This window comes from Phalacrocorax carbo, chromosome 2, assembly GCF_963921805.1.
Source record: "Phalacrocorax carbo chromosome 2, bPhaCar2.1, whole genome shotgun sequence".
In the NCBI taxonomy this organism is placed as follows: domain Eukaryota; kingdom Metazoa; phylum Chordata; class Aves; order Suliformes; family Phalacrocoracidae; genus Phalacrocorax; species Phalacrocorax carbo.
Window position 1 is genome coordinate 156,025,590 of NC_087514.1, and position 15,646 is coordinate 156,041,235.

At 40.8% G+C, this 15,646-nt stretch overlaps 1 protein-coding gene across 2 annotated transcripts in view; it reads right to left on the bottom strand.

Moving 5' to 3' along the window:
- Positions 1-15,646, bottom strand: part of WDR37 (WD repeat domain 37) — a 50,369-nt gene that overhangs the window by 12,972 nt on the left and 21,751 nt on the right. For both annotated transcript variants that reach the window (XM_064444993.1, XM_064444992.1), the window contains 5 exons: positions 14,403-14,474; positions 12,228-12,272; positions 8,914-8,990; positions 5,306-5,543; positions 4,622-4,763 (listed from right to left, as the gene is read on the bottom strand). In XM_064444993.1, coding sequence (XP_064301063.1) covers positions 4,622-4,763; positions 5,306-5,543; positions 8,914-8,990; positions 12,228-12,272; positions 14,403-14,474 — 574 coding nt within the window. The remainder of the gene's footprint in view (positions 1-4,621; positions 4,764-5,305; positions 5,544-8,913; positions 8,991-12,227; positions 12,273-14,402; positions 14,475-15,646) is intronic.

A 15,646-nucleotide genomic window follows, 5' to 3' on the forward strand; every position in this document is an offset into this window, starting at 1 on the left:
CTTTGACAGTCACTAAACAAAACACTTTAATATCGACCAAGTAACTCTTCAGCTACATATAAGCATCAACATACTACAAATATATAGCAAAAGCAGTGCATAGTTTAAAAAACATATATGAAACCACTAGCTAATAAGCTTTCTGCTGGCAATAAGATATCTATTTGTTTCCAGTGTTACTGAACTGTCAGAACAAATGTATGAAATCTGTAAAGCACTTGACTGGACATGTACAAGACTAAGATTAGTTTTTTAAGCTACAAATGGTAAAGATTTCCAACATGAATATTTTAGAAGGCTCTGCACGTCAAGATAGACCTCAGCACACACAGAGCTCTTTAAGACAGACAAACTCATCAAGCACATATGCAAGAGCATGTCAATGCCAGAGTTGTTCAGCTAGGTCACCACGTTGGAAAAAGAATGGCCTTCAGAGCCCCGACAAGACATGTCTGTGCAGGGGTCAGCAAACAAAAATAGAAGTAAAGCTGGAATGAAAATTGCCACGTAGATGCCAGAAGCATTTTGCTCTTCAGAGCACCACCTTAGTTCAACTTGAAGAGTTCTAACCAATAACCTCTAAATTCAATAATTTCTCAATAGGAGAACAGCTGGTCGTATATATTATCAAACATCTATTTTAAAGCAGTATCTGCTAGGAAAAAGGTGTTGAAATTTGAGTCCCCAATATAATTTTTGGAGGCTTTAACTCAGGAAGTCAATTTCATTAACATGCAACAAGTAAGTGTCTGGATGATAATACAGATGTAACCTTTTCCCAGGGCTCTGTTAAACATATCATAAAAGTATGTGACTGGGGATTAACAGCACTAGTAATATAAATTCCTATTCATGCGCATACAAAATCAGACAATAATAAAGATTTATATTTAAGCAAAAATGAGTCTCATTTCCACACCATCTCATTATTTTTTCAATCAGTAGAGGATAAGTAAGGGAGATGAACTGAGGGCATGGCAACCCTAAATGAAAACGTGACATTTTTATCACTATATGGGCAGGGCACAGGCAAATAAGTCATGTCCTGAACTAAAACAGTCACATATAACAAAAACGTAAACAAGCAATGTTTACATTGGAACCTTCCCTAGGAAGATGCAGCTTTAAAAAAGACCTGAATTTACTTTGAAGACTCAGCCGAACACAGGCTTGAAGTGCAAAAGTACTACCGATGTGCTAAACTTGGTCTGTGGATATATGTCAAAATATATCAGAAAACACACTTTGAGACAAAACAGATAACTTGTAAAAAAGAACTGTTAATTTGTAGGGAAGAAAATATACTTTTATCACCACCTAATTATCTATTAATATAGGAAACAAAACTCTTCAAGATAAAATCAGGCAGCTAGAAACTGAAGTTTGACAAACTCAGGCTAGGGAGGCACACAGAGTTTAACAGGTACCTTAACAGGTAACTAAACACTGGGATGAGCAACTTACAGAATTTACCAAGGGCTAAGTTGAAATCTTTATCACTGGAACAACCTAACATATGGTCAGCAATTCTACTAAAATTCCCTCCTAATTCAAAACAGGCATCCATGCAAGAAGCTTGAGACAGATACACTGATCACAACAGATTCTTTGTGGCCTTACTGGAGGAGAATTTACTTTGTTGCCCTGTCACAGTAATGGATTATAAGAAATATTCCACTTTAAATACAGCAAGTAGTTATATGCTCAGAACACCAAAATAATAGGCAATTTCTTAGTCTGCTTACTTAAAATACAACATTAGTACGTTGTATACATACATACTATGTATGTATACAGCTGGTATACATCCACCCCTATTTTGACAGAACATCACTATAGTACAAGGCAACGAGTGGCAACTGCTTTCCATTTTCGGATGCCAATTCACTTTACAAAATCACCCTCTGCATATAACAGGATTCTTTGGTCTCTCAACAAATCAGCATCATTCTGTTTGTGTTGGTTTTTTTTTCCCAAGATAAGGTGCCATTTTGACTAAAGCTTAAATCTAACTCATTAAGGCTACTAAAAAGGAAGTTGAAATTACACTGTCCGCCCGTCTTTAGTACTCAAACAGACACAAAGCCTAACTCGGCAGGGAACAAAACACCCACGCTCCCGAGCGGGTTTACAGTTTCGCTCCCCTCCCCGGCACCCCAAAACTAACTCCCCCGGCTCCACCAGCCCGGGTTTGGGGGGTGCGGCGGCGCCGCGCGCGGCCGGCAGGGCGGTGACGCCACCTGCTGGCGCGGCTGTGACGCCGGCGCCGCCGCTCCGCTCCGCGACAAGGCGCGGCGGCGGCGCCAGCGGCGGCCCGGCCCGCCAGCCCCGCTTCGGCTGCGGAGGGAAGCGGGGGCCGGGCGGCGCCAGCGGCGGCCCGGCCCGCCAGCCCCGCTTCGGCTGCGGAGGGAAGCGGGGGCCGGGCGGCGCCAGCGGCGCGCCAGGGAACGGAACTTAAACCCTGAGCCGGGCATCGCAGGGACCCCGTCACGGGCCGGATCCCTCGCGAGGAGCACCGGGGTGGAATAAGATTTCGGGGGCTACAATGCAATGAAGACTGTATGTTGGCCTCATGCTCGAGATGTCTGGCATCTAATTATGTTGGTTTAATGCATTAGAAGTTGACCTAGTGAAATACACACGGCAAAAAACAGAGCTCTGGACAGCTATTCAGCAGGTACTGCTGAGGGAGAGGCTGTTAAAACTTACAGCTGAGGACGTTAAATAATCGTCATTAATGACTAACATCCAATTCACAGAACTGATTCCAAGAGCCTATCAAAGTATTAAAAACTTTGCATATCATTCAAATAGACATTCAGGAAAGGCAAGAAAATGTTTTGTGTGTTTTTCCAGTCAACAGATGAAACAGTTTCTTCTGCACTGCTTAATGTGAGAAGATTGTTACAGTGTTGATCGGAGAGCAGTTTAAAAATATTTTGCCAATAGGCAGTACAATAATGGACAAAAAATCACTCAAAGTATGGCTCAACTGCAAAATGCCGAATTCCCATCTCCGCTCTGACTGCATTCCTCAGTGAAATACTCGTCTTCCGTAACGGACTCATCTCTTCAACAAAACAGAGCTGAACAACCATAGCCTCATACAGTAAAGTCAGCTTTGAGACTCTTACGAGTGTATTTGGTGAAAAAGCTTATGTCAATACTAAAAACTCATACATTCAAAGAACAAAATGGAGACAGACGATACAACACAAATATGAAGACAATTTAAAGCTGGAAGAAGAGCAACCAAGGAGGTTGCTCAGGGTCCATTCCATTGATAAAAAAATACACTCCCTGATAGTTTGTAGGTCTCAGTGATAGAGGCCAAAATACCAGCTAACACCTGTTACAGTATACACCATCACCCCAGATAAACATCGCTTGGTTTCGGCATACATACGGAAAAACACTAATGTCAGTCATGTTACTTCCTCTGAAAAACATGTCCTGGGACCACAATTACCTCAGAGAAAAATTGAGGCACCAACAGACACAAAACCTTCCGACTTTTACAAGTCATTCTAGAAAAAGCAACAGAAGAATACAAAAAAGATGGCATGAAGCAATTCTAGGATGCAGACCACAAAATTATGTTTATTCTTCTATCAGAGATGGCTACTTATGTGGGATGATTGTCATGCACCAAATAATTTATCAAGCTGAGGGGCCCCGAGTGGGAGGGCTTCAAGAGGTTTTATTTTATACGTAGGCTAGACAACAGCTGGGAAAATGAGAAAGTAGATACTGAAACTCGGTCATAATGCAAACTACACATTTGAATTAACAAAAAATGGATGTGAATAAATATTTGTTGTTTTCATTTTGAGCTAGGACTAACGATCATCTTTTATTTGAAGACAGGAAGTGAAATTTGTTTCTGAAAACAGTCAGGTTCAAACATTCCAAAATCTTTTAAAAATTTGAAATACTTTACCCAAGGAAGCAAAGTTACTCCTATATTTTCCACGTATCAAAGCTCTGATTAACGGAAAGGTAAGTCAACACCGTAACGTAAGACTCCCATGACTACATTTGCCCATATTCAACAGTATAAAAACTTAAAGCCTAAAATGGCAACTAAAAATGTTACACCAAAACCACTGTTTTGACAGAACATGCAACCAGTGCTCTTACTTTAATTTCTTATTTTATGTACAAATTAGAAGCTTTAGCTTAAAGAGTGAAAATTAATCTTGCCTTTTTTTTCCCCCCACTGGTTCCAAAGACATAACCTTTATTTCACACTGAGTATCATGACAAGCAGACGCAATATGCTCGATCAACTGCATTCAGCAACACCCCTAAGCTACAGGCATAACCAATGCCCAAAACACCCTCATACCTTAAATTACCTTTAATTGTAAGGAGTTTTATCTAGACTTACCATATAAGCAATATCACACCAACAGCCCTGGCTGCTGTTTTGGAAATTAAGTACAGCTGTGTTACATTTGAAGAAGGACAGTTAGGGGTTTCTGTGAAAATCAGTCTCATAAAACAGGGGAATGAACTTAGTACCTCAAAAAGAGCACAGGAACAGTTTTGTTCAGATTAGCAACTGAATACGTTTATACTTTTGGAACTTGTAAAAACCTGTGAAAGAACTGTCACTTACTCTGTGTGGCCCTGAAAGACATTCACAGAATGGATAGAAGGATCTCTGAAATCCCACAGACGGAAGGTTGTATCGCGTGATGATGTCACCACAAGACGTTGGGTGGGATGTGTACAACAATGTGTTAGTTCTTGGTCATGCCCTACAATCACAGATGAGAACATGTAAGGTAATGAAAATAAGACTTTTCATTTCCACATACATTTGGAATGAAATGCTGATGATTTTTTCTTTTGTCCCCAAACAATAGAAGAAGAAGAATCATCCTAAATGCTAATGTTACTACTGCTGTAAAAGTTTAGAACTATATTTAAAAGCAAAAAAATCCCCACTACTCACTTGATACACATGATTATTAAGTAGCGATAGGTTATTGATACTTAATACATGCCATGAACACAGCACAAGCATTTTGCAAGAACTAAAATTTCGCTACAATCAGTTTAAAAACAATTACTTCATAGGATATATCACAAGCTTAGAAGAACCCAAATTCATGCTCTAAGGATTAACAAGGTTGGAATTTTAGAAGCCATTACAATATTGAGCAGCAGGTCAAGTCTTGCACACACTCAAACTGTACCCCAGAGAAACAACTTACTTCTTTTAATGTTTTGGTGTCTACAAATAATCCCACATATAAAAATAAACCACCAATTTATCTTTTGGTGAATGAACAAATACCTGTAAGAGAATGGACAAGTTCGGAAGTCTCTACATCATACAGATTTGCCGTCCTATCCCACGATGCTGTCACAGCTTGCTTCCCCCCAACAAGCCAGTCAGCTGCTATGACCACTCCTTGATGGCTTTTGAGCGAAGTTAATGGGGCTCTGACAGTAGGACAATCACTAGAACCATCTCCATCTCCATCAGGTTCATCTTTATCTGAGAACTCAACTTCATCTTCCCCAGACATTTGCTATATGATGCAAGAGAAAAAAGATTTAGAATAAATGAGAAGAAATGTCTCCAAGTTATATTTTACAGTGTAAATGCTTCCCAATCCCCTTACCATGAACGTGGCTATCTTAAGTCTGTAGAATCTAGCCTATTCAGGTATTCACTATCAAAAACTTAGCTGAAGGAATAACACCAGTGAGTTAAACGCAGTTTTAGTAACTACTTCATTTTAAAATTGCTTATGAACTGTTTAGCTCTGAGTATCTGTCCCCTTTACTATGTGGCAAGTCTTTTATACTCCCCTCAGTGTATTACCCTCGAGTTTCACTGCAGCACATGTATCAAGAGACCTTTTTTTTTCCTTTCAATTTTTAAGAGTAGGAAGCATCTAACAGGACACTAACTATTTTAATCTTCAGGAAGACAGTTCTTTACAGCTGTATTTTTATCCATTAGAATAAAAATCATGACATCAATATCTGTCTGCTGGTCAATACACTGTCATCGTGCAGTGCTGATGTAAACTGGATGCCAAATAAATTCTTTTGCTACCCAGGAAGCATTCACCCCTAAGCCCTATTTCACTTATGCAAGACAAACACACTTTTATTTCATGATATTTGGATGTGAAAAAGGTAACATTTCTATTGCTCTTTCAAAATGGAAATGCCAAATCAAATAAACTGAATCTAATATTCTCCATTCAGAAATCTATCTCATGTTATATGGCCATCTCTTGCCCCTACTCAGCTTACTGAGAAGCTCATCCTATAAACTATGTTTGTCTTCACAATTTAGTAAGTGTGCTTTTAAATACAGCAGTTGATAGTCTACACTAAATAAATAGATTAAATAAAAGCCTGGGGACAACAATGTCAGACAGTGTGAGAATTGCTGGCAAGGGTCTCTTAGAAATCAAACTTAAAGATAGAATTAAATAATGCCAAAAATACAAGTCTTCACCATCAGCTTTCAATAGCAACTATAGCTAGTACAGATGCCTCAGTAAGATAAGCACAAGAATTTAACTAGTATAGAAAGAAATTCATTATTTATGATTTGAGTTACTACAAAAAAGTTTTACTCAACAGTTCATTTACTTACACATTTATTATCTTGAACAAAAAGTCAATGTACTTGCAGCTGCATATTCTATTCTGCACCACACATCTTTGAAAAATCACAGAATCCCAGCATGGTAGGGGTTGGAAGGGACCTCTGGAGATCATCTTGTCCAACCCCCCTGCTTGAGCAGGCACACCCAGAGCAGGGGGCACAGGAACGCATCCAGGCGGGGTTTGAATGTCTCCAGGGAAGGGGCTCCACAGCCTCCCTGGGCAGCCTGTGCCGCTGCTCTGGCACCCGCACAGGAAAGAAGTGTTTTCTCATATTGAGGTGGAATTTCCTGCGTTCTAACTTCTGCCCATTGCCCCTTGTCCTGTCGTTGGGCACTATGGAAAAGAGTCTGGCCCCATCCCTCTTGACACCCACCCTTCCGATATTTATAGGTATTGATGAAATCCCCCCTCAGTCTTCTCTTCTCCAGGCTGAACCAACCCAAGTCTCTCAGCCTTTCCTCATAAGGGAAGTTGCTCCAGTCCCCTGATCATCTTGGTAGCTCTCTGCTGGACTCTTTCCAGTAGTTCCCTGTCTTTCTTGAACTGGGGGTCCCAGAACTGGATGCAGCACTCCAGATGTGACCTCACTAGGGCAGAGTAGAGGGGGAGGATAACCTCCCTCGACCTGCTGGCCACACTCCTTTTAATGCAGCCCAGAATATTGTTGGCCTTCTTGGCCACAAGGGCACAGTGCTGGCTCATGGTCACGTTGCTGTCCACCAGCACTCCCAGGTCCTTCTCAGTGGAGCTGCTTTCCAGCAGGTCAGCCCCCAGCCTGTGCTGGTGCATGGGGTTGTTCCTCCCCAGGGGCAGGACCTTGCACTTGCTCTTGCTGAATTTCATGAGGTTCCCCTCAGCCCAGCTCTCCAGCCTGTCCAGGTCTCATTGGGTGGCAGCACAACCTTCTGGTGTATCAGCCACTCCTCCCAGCTTGGTATCATCAGTGAACTTGCTGAGGGTACGCTCTGTCCCATTGTCCAGGTCATTGACGAATATGTTGAACAGGACTGGAGCCAGCACAGACCTCTGGGGAACACCGCTAGTGACAGGCCTCCATCCAGACTCTGCTCCATTGATCATGACCCTCTGAGTTCTGCTATTCAGCCAGTTCTCTGTCCACCTCACTGTCCAATCATCTAACCCACACTTCCTTAGCTTGCCTGTGAGGATGTTGCGGGAGACAGTGTCAAATGCCTTACTGTTGTCAAGATAGACAACATCCACTGATCTCCCTTTGTCGACCCAGCCAGTCACACCATCACAGAAGGTTATCAGGTTGGTCAAGCATGATCTTCCCTTGGTGAATCCATGTTGACTGCTTCTGATAACCTTTTTGTCCTCTACATGCCCAGCGATGACCTCCAGGATGAACTGATCCATCACCTTTCCAGGGATGGAGGTGAGGCTGACTGGCCTATAGTTTCCCAGGTCCTCCCTCTTACCCTTTTTGAAGACTGGAGTGACACTGGCTACCCTCCCGCCCTCGGGCACCTCTCCCGTCCTCCATGACCTTTCAAAGATGATGGAGAGTGGCTCAGCAACAGCATGTGCCAGCTCCCTCAGCACTCACAGGTGCATCCCATCAGGGCCCATGGATTTGTGAGGATCCACTTTGCCTAAATGATCTCTAACCCAATTCCCCTCAACCAAGGCCAAGTCTCCTTTTGTCCAGATTTTCTCTCTCATCTCCGGGGGCTGAGATTCCTGAGGGCCAGCCTTAGCGGTAAAGACTGAAGCAAAGAAGGCATTCAGTAACTCCACCTTCTCTGCATCCTGTGTCATCACAGCACCTACCTTGTTCAGCAGTGGGCCCAGTTTCCCTAGTCTTTCTTTACTACTGATGTATATAAAGAAGCCCTTCTTGTTATCCTTGACATCCCTAGCCAGATTTAGTTCCAAGTCTGCCTTTGCCTTTCTCGTCGCATCTCTACACACCCTGACAATGTTCCTATATTCCTCTCAAGTGGCCAGTCCCTTTTTCCACCTACTGTAAACCTCCTTCTTCCATTTGAGTTTTTCCAGAAGCTCGTTGCTCATCTATGTGGGTCTTCTGGCTCCTTTGCTTGACTAAGGACAAGCAACATGAAGTCTTTTTTGACAGAAAGGCTGAAATATATCTGTAAACCACAACCTTAAAATCCCACGGTTTGCAATCCTGAAATAATGTAATCTTTTAATTATGTATAAATTTAACATTCAGTCTTATTGTAAAACCTGCATCCGATGAAACTGCTGTGCAATTATTTTGGTTGTGGTAAGTTGATGGCTTACATTGCAGTCTGCAGCTGGCTGAGGTGTAGGCAACTGTACGATGTACCTCCAGATGTGAGCTGTCTGGTCTCCAGATGCTGCACAGGGGAAGGGGGACAGGAGGGGGGAGAGAGAGACTAAATAAGGGCATTTCCATGGACAATAAAAACAAGCTTTAACATTGCATGTGGCAACAGTGTCAGAGTTGCATCTTTTTTTAACAGATACTATTATGACATTTTTGGTAAGCAAGTCTCAACATCAACGGTTACTTTCCTGGCTTCGGCACTGATGAGAACATAACTCATTATGCAAAATATACGTAGCTACCAAATTAATCATTCCTACAGTGAAAACATATACTTAAATACTACACATCAGAACGTGAATATCACTGCTGTTCTAATACGTAACATTTGAAGAAGGCATTTAGTACATCAACAGGTGCCATCCTTCATTTGCTATTTCTCAAAATACTGGGGTTCCTCTTCATTCAATGATTTCCTCCACTAAACGTTTTTAGCATAGTTTTAATGAGAAACCCAAAAGAGTAAGTGTGAAGCTATTCTGCTTCTGCCTTAAGTGACTCGGCTTAACTAGCACTGGTTTACAGCTTGGCAGGTACCATCTAATTTTAGACTTCATTTGTTTTTGAAGTAGACTTATCCATAACTAAGGAGAAACTCAAAATTTTCCTTGCTCTGGACAGAAGAAACACACTCTAATACCTAGGGGTACAGTGTTGAGAGTTCTAGACTGAGAAGAAAAACAGACTGTTATGAGTATGCATTGATCTGGCAAGTGCAATGTACATGAGAGTACTGGAAAAATATCTCATCTAATAGACCAAGAAGGTTAGAGGAAATGTCAACCTTATATTATTTCTGGTGTCAGTATTCTGGATCAGAGAGGAAGGTGTTTTTTTTATTGTAATCAGTTCTAAATCAATCAAGCAACACTGATGAACAGGCCCCTGAAAACTTTCAATGGAAATATTTTTCTGAAAGGTGGTTCTGCAAAGTAATAGAAGAACAAAGATCTAGGTATGGGCTGCTTCTGTTTGGTTGGTTGGTTTTGGTTTTTACAAGTCAGTTTATACAGCAACATTGTTTATGGTACTGAAATAATGACTTCAGTTATCATATGAAAACAGAAAAATCCAAATAGCCAAACATAAATCATTGTTAGCCTAGACAGAAGGCATTCCTACCTTCCTTTAAAGTGGTCACTGTAGATGCAGAAAGAAGCAGTGTTTTAACTTCTAACTACAGTAATAATTATCCCCATTTTACAGTGACTTACCTATTACAGCACACTGAATCCAGATTTCTTTAATCCCAAAGCTCATGCCCTAATTGCTGGACCATATAACCATAGTATTAACCACATTAGACAGTTTTCAAACCTGAAGCTGCACTGATGGTATTCTCAGTCCTGAAAAACACCTTTTCACTAACAGTCATATTTTGAGCTGTTTTTTCTGCATAGTCAATATCACTATATTCTTTTCCTTTACTTCTGGAAACATCATGTATTTCAAAAAGGTTATGACAGAACAGAATAGACTATTTTGGTTGGAAGGGACCTACAACAATCATCTAGTCCAACTGCCTGACCACGTCAGGGCTGACCACAACTTAGAGCATGTTATTAAGGGCATTGATCAAATGCCTTTTAAATGCCCACAGGGTTGGGGCACCGACCACCTCTCTAGGAAGCCTATTCCAGTGTTTGAGCACCCTCTCGGTAAAGAAATGCTTCCTAATGTCCAGTGTAAACCTCCCCTGACAGAGCTTTGAATCACTCCCTCGTGCCCTGCCACTGGGTACCTCAAAGAAGAGATCAGCACCTCTCTCTCCACTTTCCCTCCCCAGGAAGCTGTTGAGAGCAATGAGGTTGCCCCTCAGCCTGCTTTCCTCCAAACTAGAAAAGCCCAAAGTCCTTAGCAGCTCCTCCCAGGACATTCCTTCCAGCCCTTTCACCAGCTTTGTTGCTCTCCCCTCAGCGCATTCAAGGACCTTCACATTCTTCTGAAATTGTGAGGCCCAGAACTGCACACAGTATTAAAGAGGAGGCTGCACCAGTGCTGAATACAGTGGGATAATCACCTCTTTTGACTGGTTATGCTATGTTTGGCGCACCCCAGGACGTGGTTTGCCCTCTTGGCTGCCAGGGCACGCGGCTGACTCATATTGAGCCTTCTGTCAACCAGCACTCCCAGATGCCTTTCTGCTCTCCAGCCACTCCTCCCTCAGTTTAGTCTTGTGCCCACCATCACCCTGTCCTAGGCACAGTATCCAGCATTTGGACTTGATAAATTTCATCCCATTAATAACAGACCAATGCTCCAATCTATCTAGAACCCTCTGTAAGGCCTCCTGTCTCTCACGAAAGTCAACAGCACCTCCCAGTTTGGTATCACCAGCGAACTTGCTAGTGGTGCATTCAACTCCTGCATCCAGATAGTTGACATATATTGAACGGGACTGGCCCTAGAATTGAACCCTGAGGAACACTGCTGGTGACTGGTCGCCAGCCAGATGTAGCCCCATTCACTACAACCCTTTGAGCTCTACCCTTCAGCCAGTTGTTCTTCACCCAGCATGCCGTGAACCTGCTCGTCTGCAGCTGGACAACTTGTCCAGAAGGATGCTGTAAGGGACAGTGTCAAAAGCCTTACTAATATCCAGAAAAGTTACATCCACCGCCTTCCCTTCATCCACTAGCCAGGTAACTTTATTGTAGAAGAATATCAAACTAGTTAAACCGGACTCTCCCTTTGTTAACCCATGTTGACAGTGCCTGATGTTTACGTTAATACTTTACATGCCTTTCAACAGTACCCAGTATAATCTCCTCCATAATTTTTCCAGGAACTGAGGGTAGACTAACAGGTCAGTAGCTGCCTGGGTCTTCCTTCACACCCTTCTTGTAGGTTGGAATAACACTGACTATCTCCCAGTCAGCAGGGACCTCCCCAGACTCCCAAGACCTTTGGTAGATTATCAAAAAGGGTCCTGCCATAACATCTGCTAGTTCTTTCAGTACTCTGGGATGAATCCCAGCAGGCCCCATGGACTTGTGAACATTCAGCTGATGTATGATTCTTCCTGTATGTTTTGGTGAGGTAAGCACAGATGACAATGGTATGACAAACACAGATGAAACTATCTAGCTCTGGTTTCTTATGCCTTAAAGTATAAAAAAAAATTTCCATCAACAAGGATACTGGCAAAGCAGTAGGAAAAAGGGCTACAACCAAAAAGATGCAAGCGAATGACACCTATTTTTCTGTCATGACTAACGTACTCAGCATATGAAAAAACTTTACATACCTGTAAGAGCCACTTGCTCAGTTGGATGAAACTTTATGGAATTTACTGCATAAAACAAAGTAAAGTTTTAAGCTAGGATACTAAAAGAATTATTTCACAATGTTTTATCATTAAAAGCATTGAAAAAAATCAAGAAGTCTTCAGTTTGAAGTAATTATTTTGTAGCATAGCAAACTCTTTGGTGAGATAAAGCACAATGCTATTTTATTTGAGTACATAAACCTATGTAGTATCAAGGAACACAGGTATAGTTGATTATACAACAATACATATTTTTTAGCAAGTTATTTCCTGAAGCTAGTACAAGTGTTTCATGTTATAGAGGATAAACGATCCACATTCAAATAATCATCTGTAAGCTTACAGGAGATAATGCTCTGGTCTTCCATAAAGGGAATTTAAGTATTCATAACTATTCCTAACATAAAGAAAATTGACTATGTATGACCATCGACTTTCTGATTATTGCTTAAGATTGCAATAACAAACGCCTAAAAACCTACTGCAAATAATACAAGCTATATTTCAGTCCTGCAACCATATGTAATCAGAACATGATTGTTTTAAAACAGTCCTGCAAGAATTCTATAAGCCTACAAAGCTCTTCTTCATTTTTTATTTTAGTGTGTAAGATTCAATTACTTTTCATTACTAAGCACTTTCATTTGCAAAATCCATAAGCTGCTCTTCAACAATTCTTCAAGAAAGAATGTAGAAATCATTTCCATCCATCATACAAGTAAAATAGATGTTTATGTTGTCAGGGCAGTGTGGTGCAATGAGTCTAAAAAGGTTACTCCTTAAGTTGTTCACACTGCACTAACTCAATGGTGCACCAACTGCTGCCACCCAACACCTTTGTTCCATTTCAAATCAACTGTCTAACATAAATAAGTACAGAAAAGTTTTACTAAATTAAAAATACATTGTTTTACCTAACATATAAATTTATATAATTTTTATAAATTCTAGTGTATATAAATTTGGTAGGGTTTTTTTACTTAGTTTATACACAGCTGTTTAAATACAGATGAGAGCATTTATTTTTTTCATGGTTATCCAAATAGCAATTAAAAAAAACCCACAACCTATCGGCATGAAAATGCAAGTGATTGGAGTTTCTAAACATGACTTTCTGGGGGCCAGATAGACCCTTTCCACACAGCAAGTAACCTGAGATATCTGAACAAATTTAAGCATTACCTGTTGTTTCTATGCATCTATCTATTAGTACCTTTGTGCTGTAGGAGCTAGAAGTCATATTGCAGGGAAAAAAAAGTAGAAGTTATGGTTGAAGCAGCTCGCTGGAGAGCTTAATTCTATTTGTATCTTTGCCACAAAGTTCATGTGATATGCTAGCTGAGTTGCTTAACCAAACATACCACGTCAATAATTGCGTTCCTCATTTTCTGGGTGCATGACTCTACACTCCAGGGTACGATCAGTCAAAGTGCCCAGCTCTTAACAGCAAGTTAAAGCTAAGGAAAACCTCTCCACCTTTGGTGTATAAAGCCCTATATTGTAACCCATTACAAGATTGAAGGGAACTAATCAGGTGCTTGTCAAATTGGACACCAAAAATTAAGATCGACATCAAAACACTTACTGCACTGCACCTCTCCACCCACGGAGGGGTTTAAAAAACCGTTTCTGAAATATTCATACTGGTACAGAGGAAGACAAATGCCCATATTGAATTAACTGTCTTCAAGATTTTAATACTATGCAACAAATTATATATGGGATCATGTATTAAACTAAGAAGTGCAAATAGACACTGCTCACCTGGCATCTGTATCTTGCATCCCTAATATAACACAGATCCTGCAATACAGCTAATTTCTGATATAAGCTTCTCTTGTTCTGCATATGCATGAGACCTCAATGAGTTCTGACATTTAACTTCTGAGTGTCGTAACTGTGCCTGTAAATTTCTTTATACGGACTTGTTTATTCATTTAGCATTTATAGAACTGTCTTAATACATCTCTCAGAAAAAAATCACAGTACAACATATTCTCTCTATGAAGATCAATGGAACTTCACAACTGACTTGTTAATGGTGTTGGCAAACCTGCAAGTGAAACCACAATAAACATTTCTGTAGTTGTCCAAAACACATCTCCCCCTCCCAAACACTCTGTTCCCAGTTTTCACAACATGCCCTTATCTTACCTGATCCAACATGCCCTACATACTTGACAAGGCACTTCCCTGTTTCTATGCTCCACAGCAAAGCAGTGTGATCTACAAAGATTAAAAAGTAGCTGTAAATATTGTTACAAATGTATGGTTTTCACTTTTAACCAATTCAACAAACAAGTTATCTTCGAATGTAGAGCATACCATATGAAATAGCCTCCAAATGTAGAAAAGACATACTCCTCTTGATTATTACTTTATATAAAATATAAAACCTTCCTATCATTATAACTTAAGACACATCTCAAAAAAAGTGAAGGTGCTGTCCTAATCGGATTAATTTGCAGGAAGTATTGAAAGGCAAATTCTGCTGTTGATATTTTTTCTAACTTTGTTATATACTTATGTAAAACGCTCCAACTGTGTATCATGAGATTCAGAAAGAACACAGAAAGCATTCATTGGTGAAAAAGTCAGGCAGTCACTACAAAGAAGAGTTCTACGCACAAACTACTTCCTGCATAGAAGTCCCAAATGCATATAGGTCACTGCAGAGCCCTACAAAACTTACTTAAGGAAATCACTCCCAGTGCCCCTCCTTTACCCTGCCACACCCCAAACTAACTAATGTAAGTATTTGTAAGTGGGGAGAACCTTAATGCTGAATTGGAGAACGGCTGCTTCCAAGTTAAATCAGAGCAATGACAAGACATCCCACAGAAAGACAAAATGTGCCCTTCAGTGGACACATAAAAATGGTAACAGTTCAGTTTACGAAGCAGAGGTTTCTCGTTCATAATATTTATGCCCAGTAAGTGTCTTCAGATTCTGTTCCAGTTTCAAAAGACTGTCGCTTCAAACTGACCAATTCTAACTGGTTATGGTTTATTTCCCTAATAATTTTCCAAATCCACACAGGACTCTAGATGAATTTTGGATCATAGTAGATTTAGCGACTTATACATTAGTACCTGTTCCCACTCTTGAGTACAGAGGAAGCAACCTAGTAAGTTACATAAGATCTGAAAAATCAAGGGTTTTTTTGTTGCCCTTAGATCCTTAGGCAAAAGCCAGAATATACAAACTATGACTAAGTCTATGGCATCTATAAAACAAAGACTAAACAATACTACAGTAGGAAGTCTGCGGGGATCTCTGTATACAACCATATAGTATTCTGTGCAAGGGACCTCTCCAAGCAAGCAGCTCCCCAACCCACCCCTTTACACCCTCTGACAGGCTAGAGCTGACCCTAAGAAGAGCATGACCTGCATGGA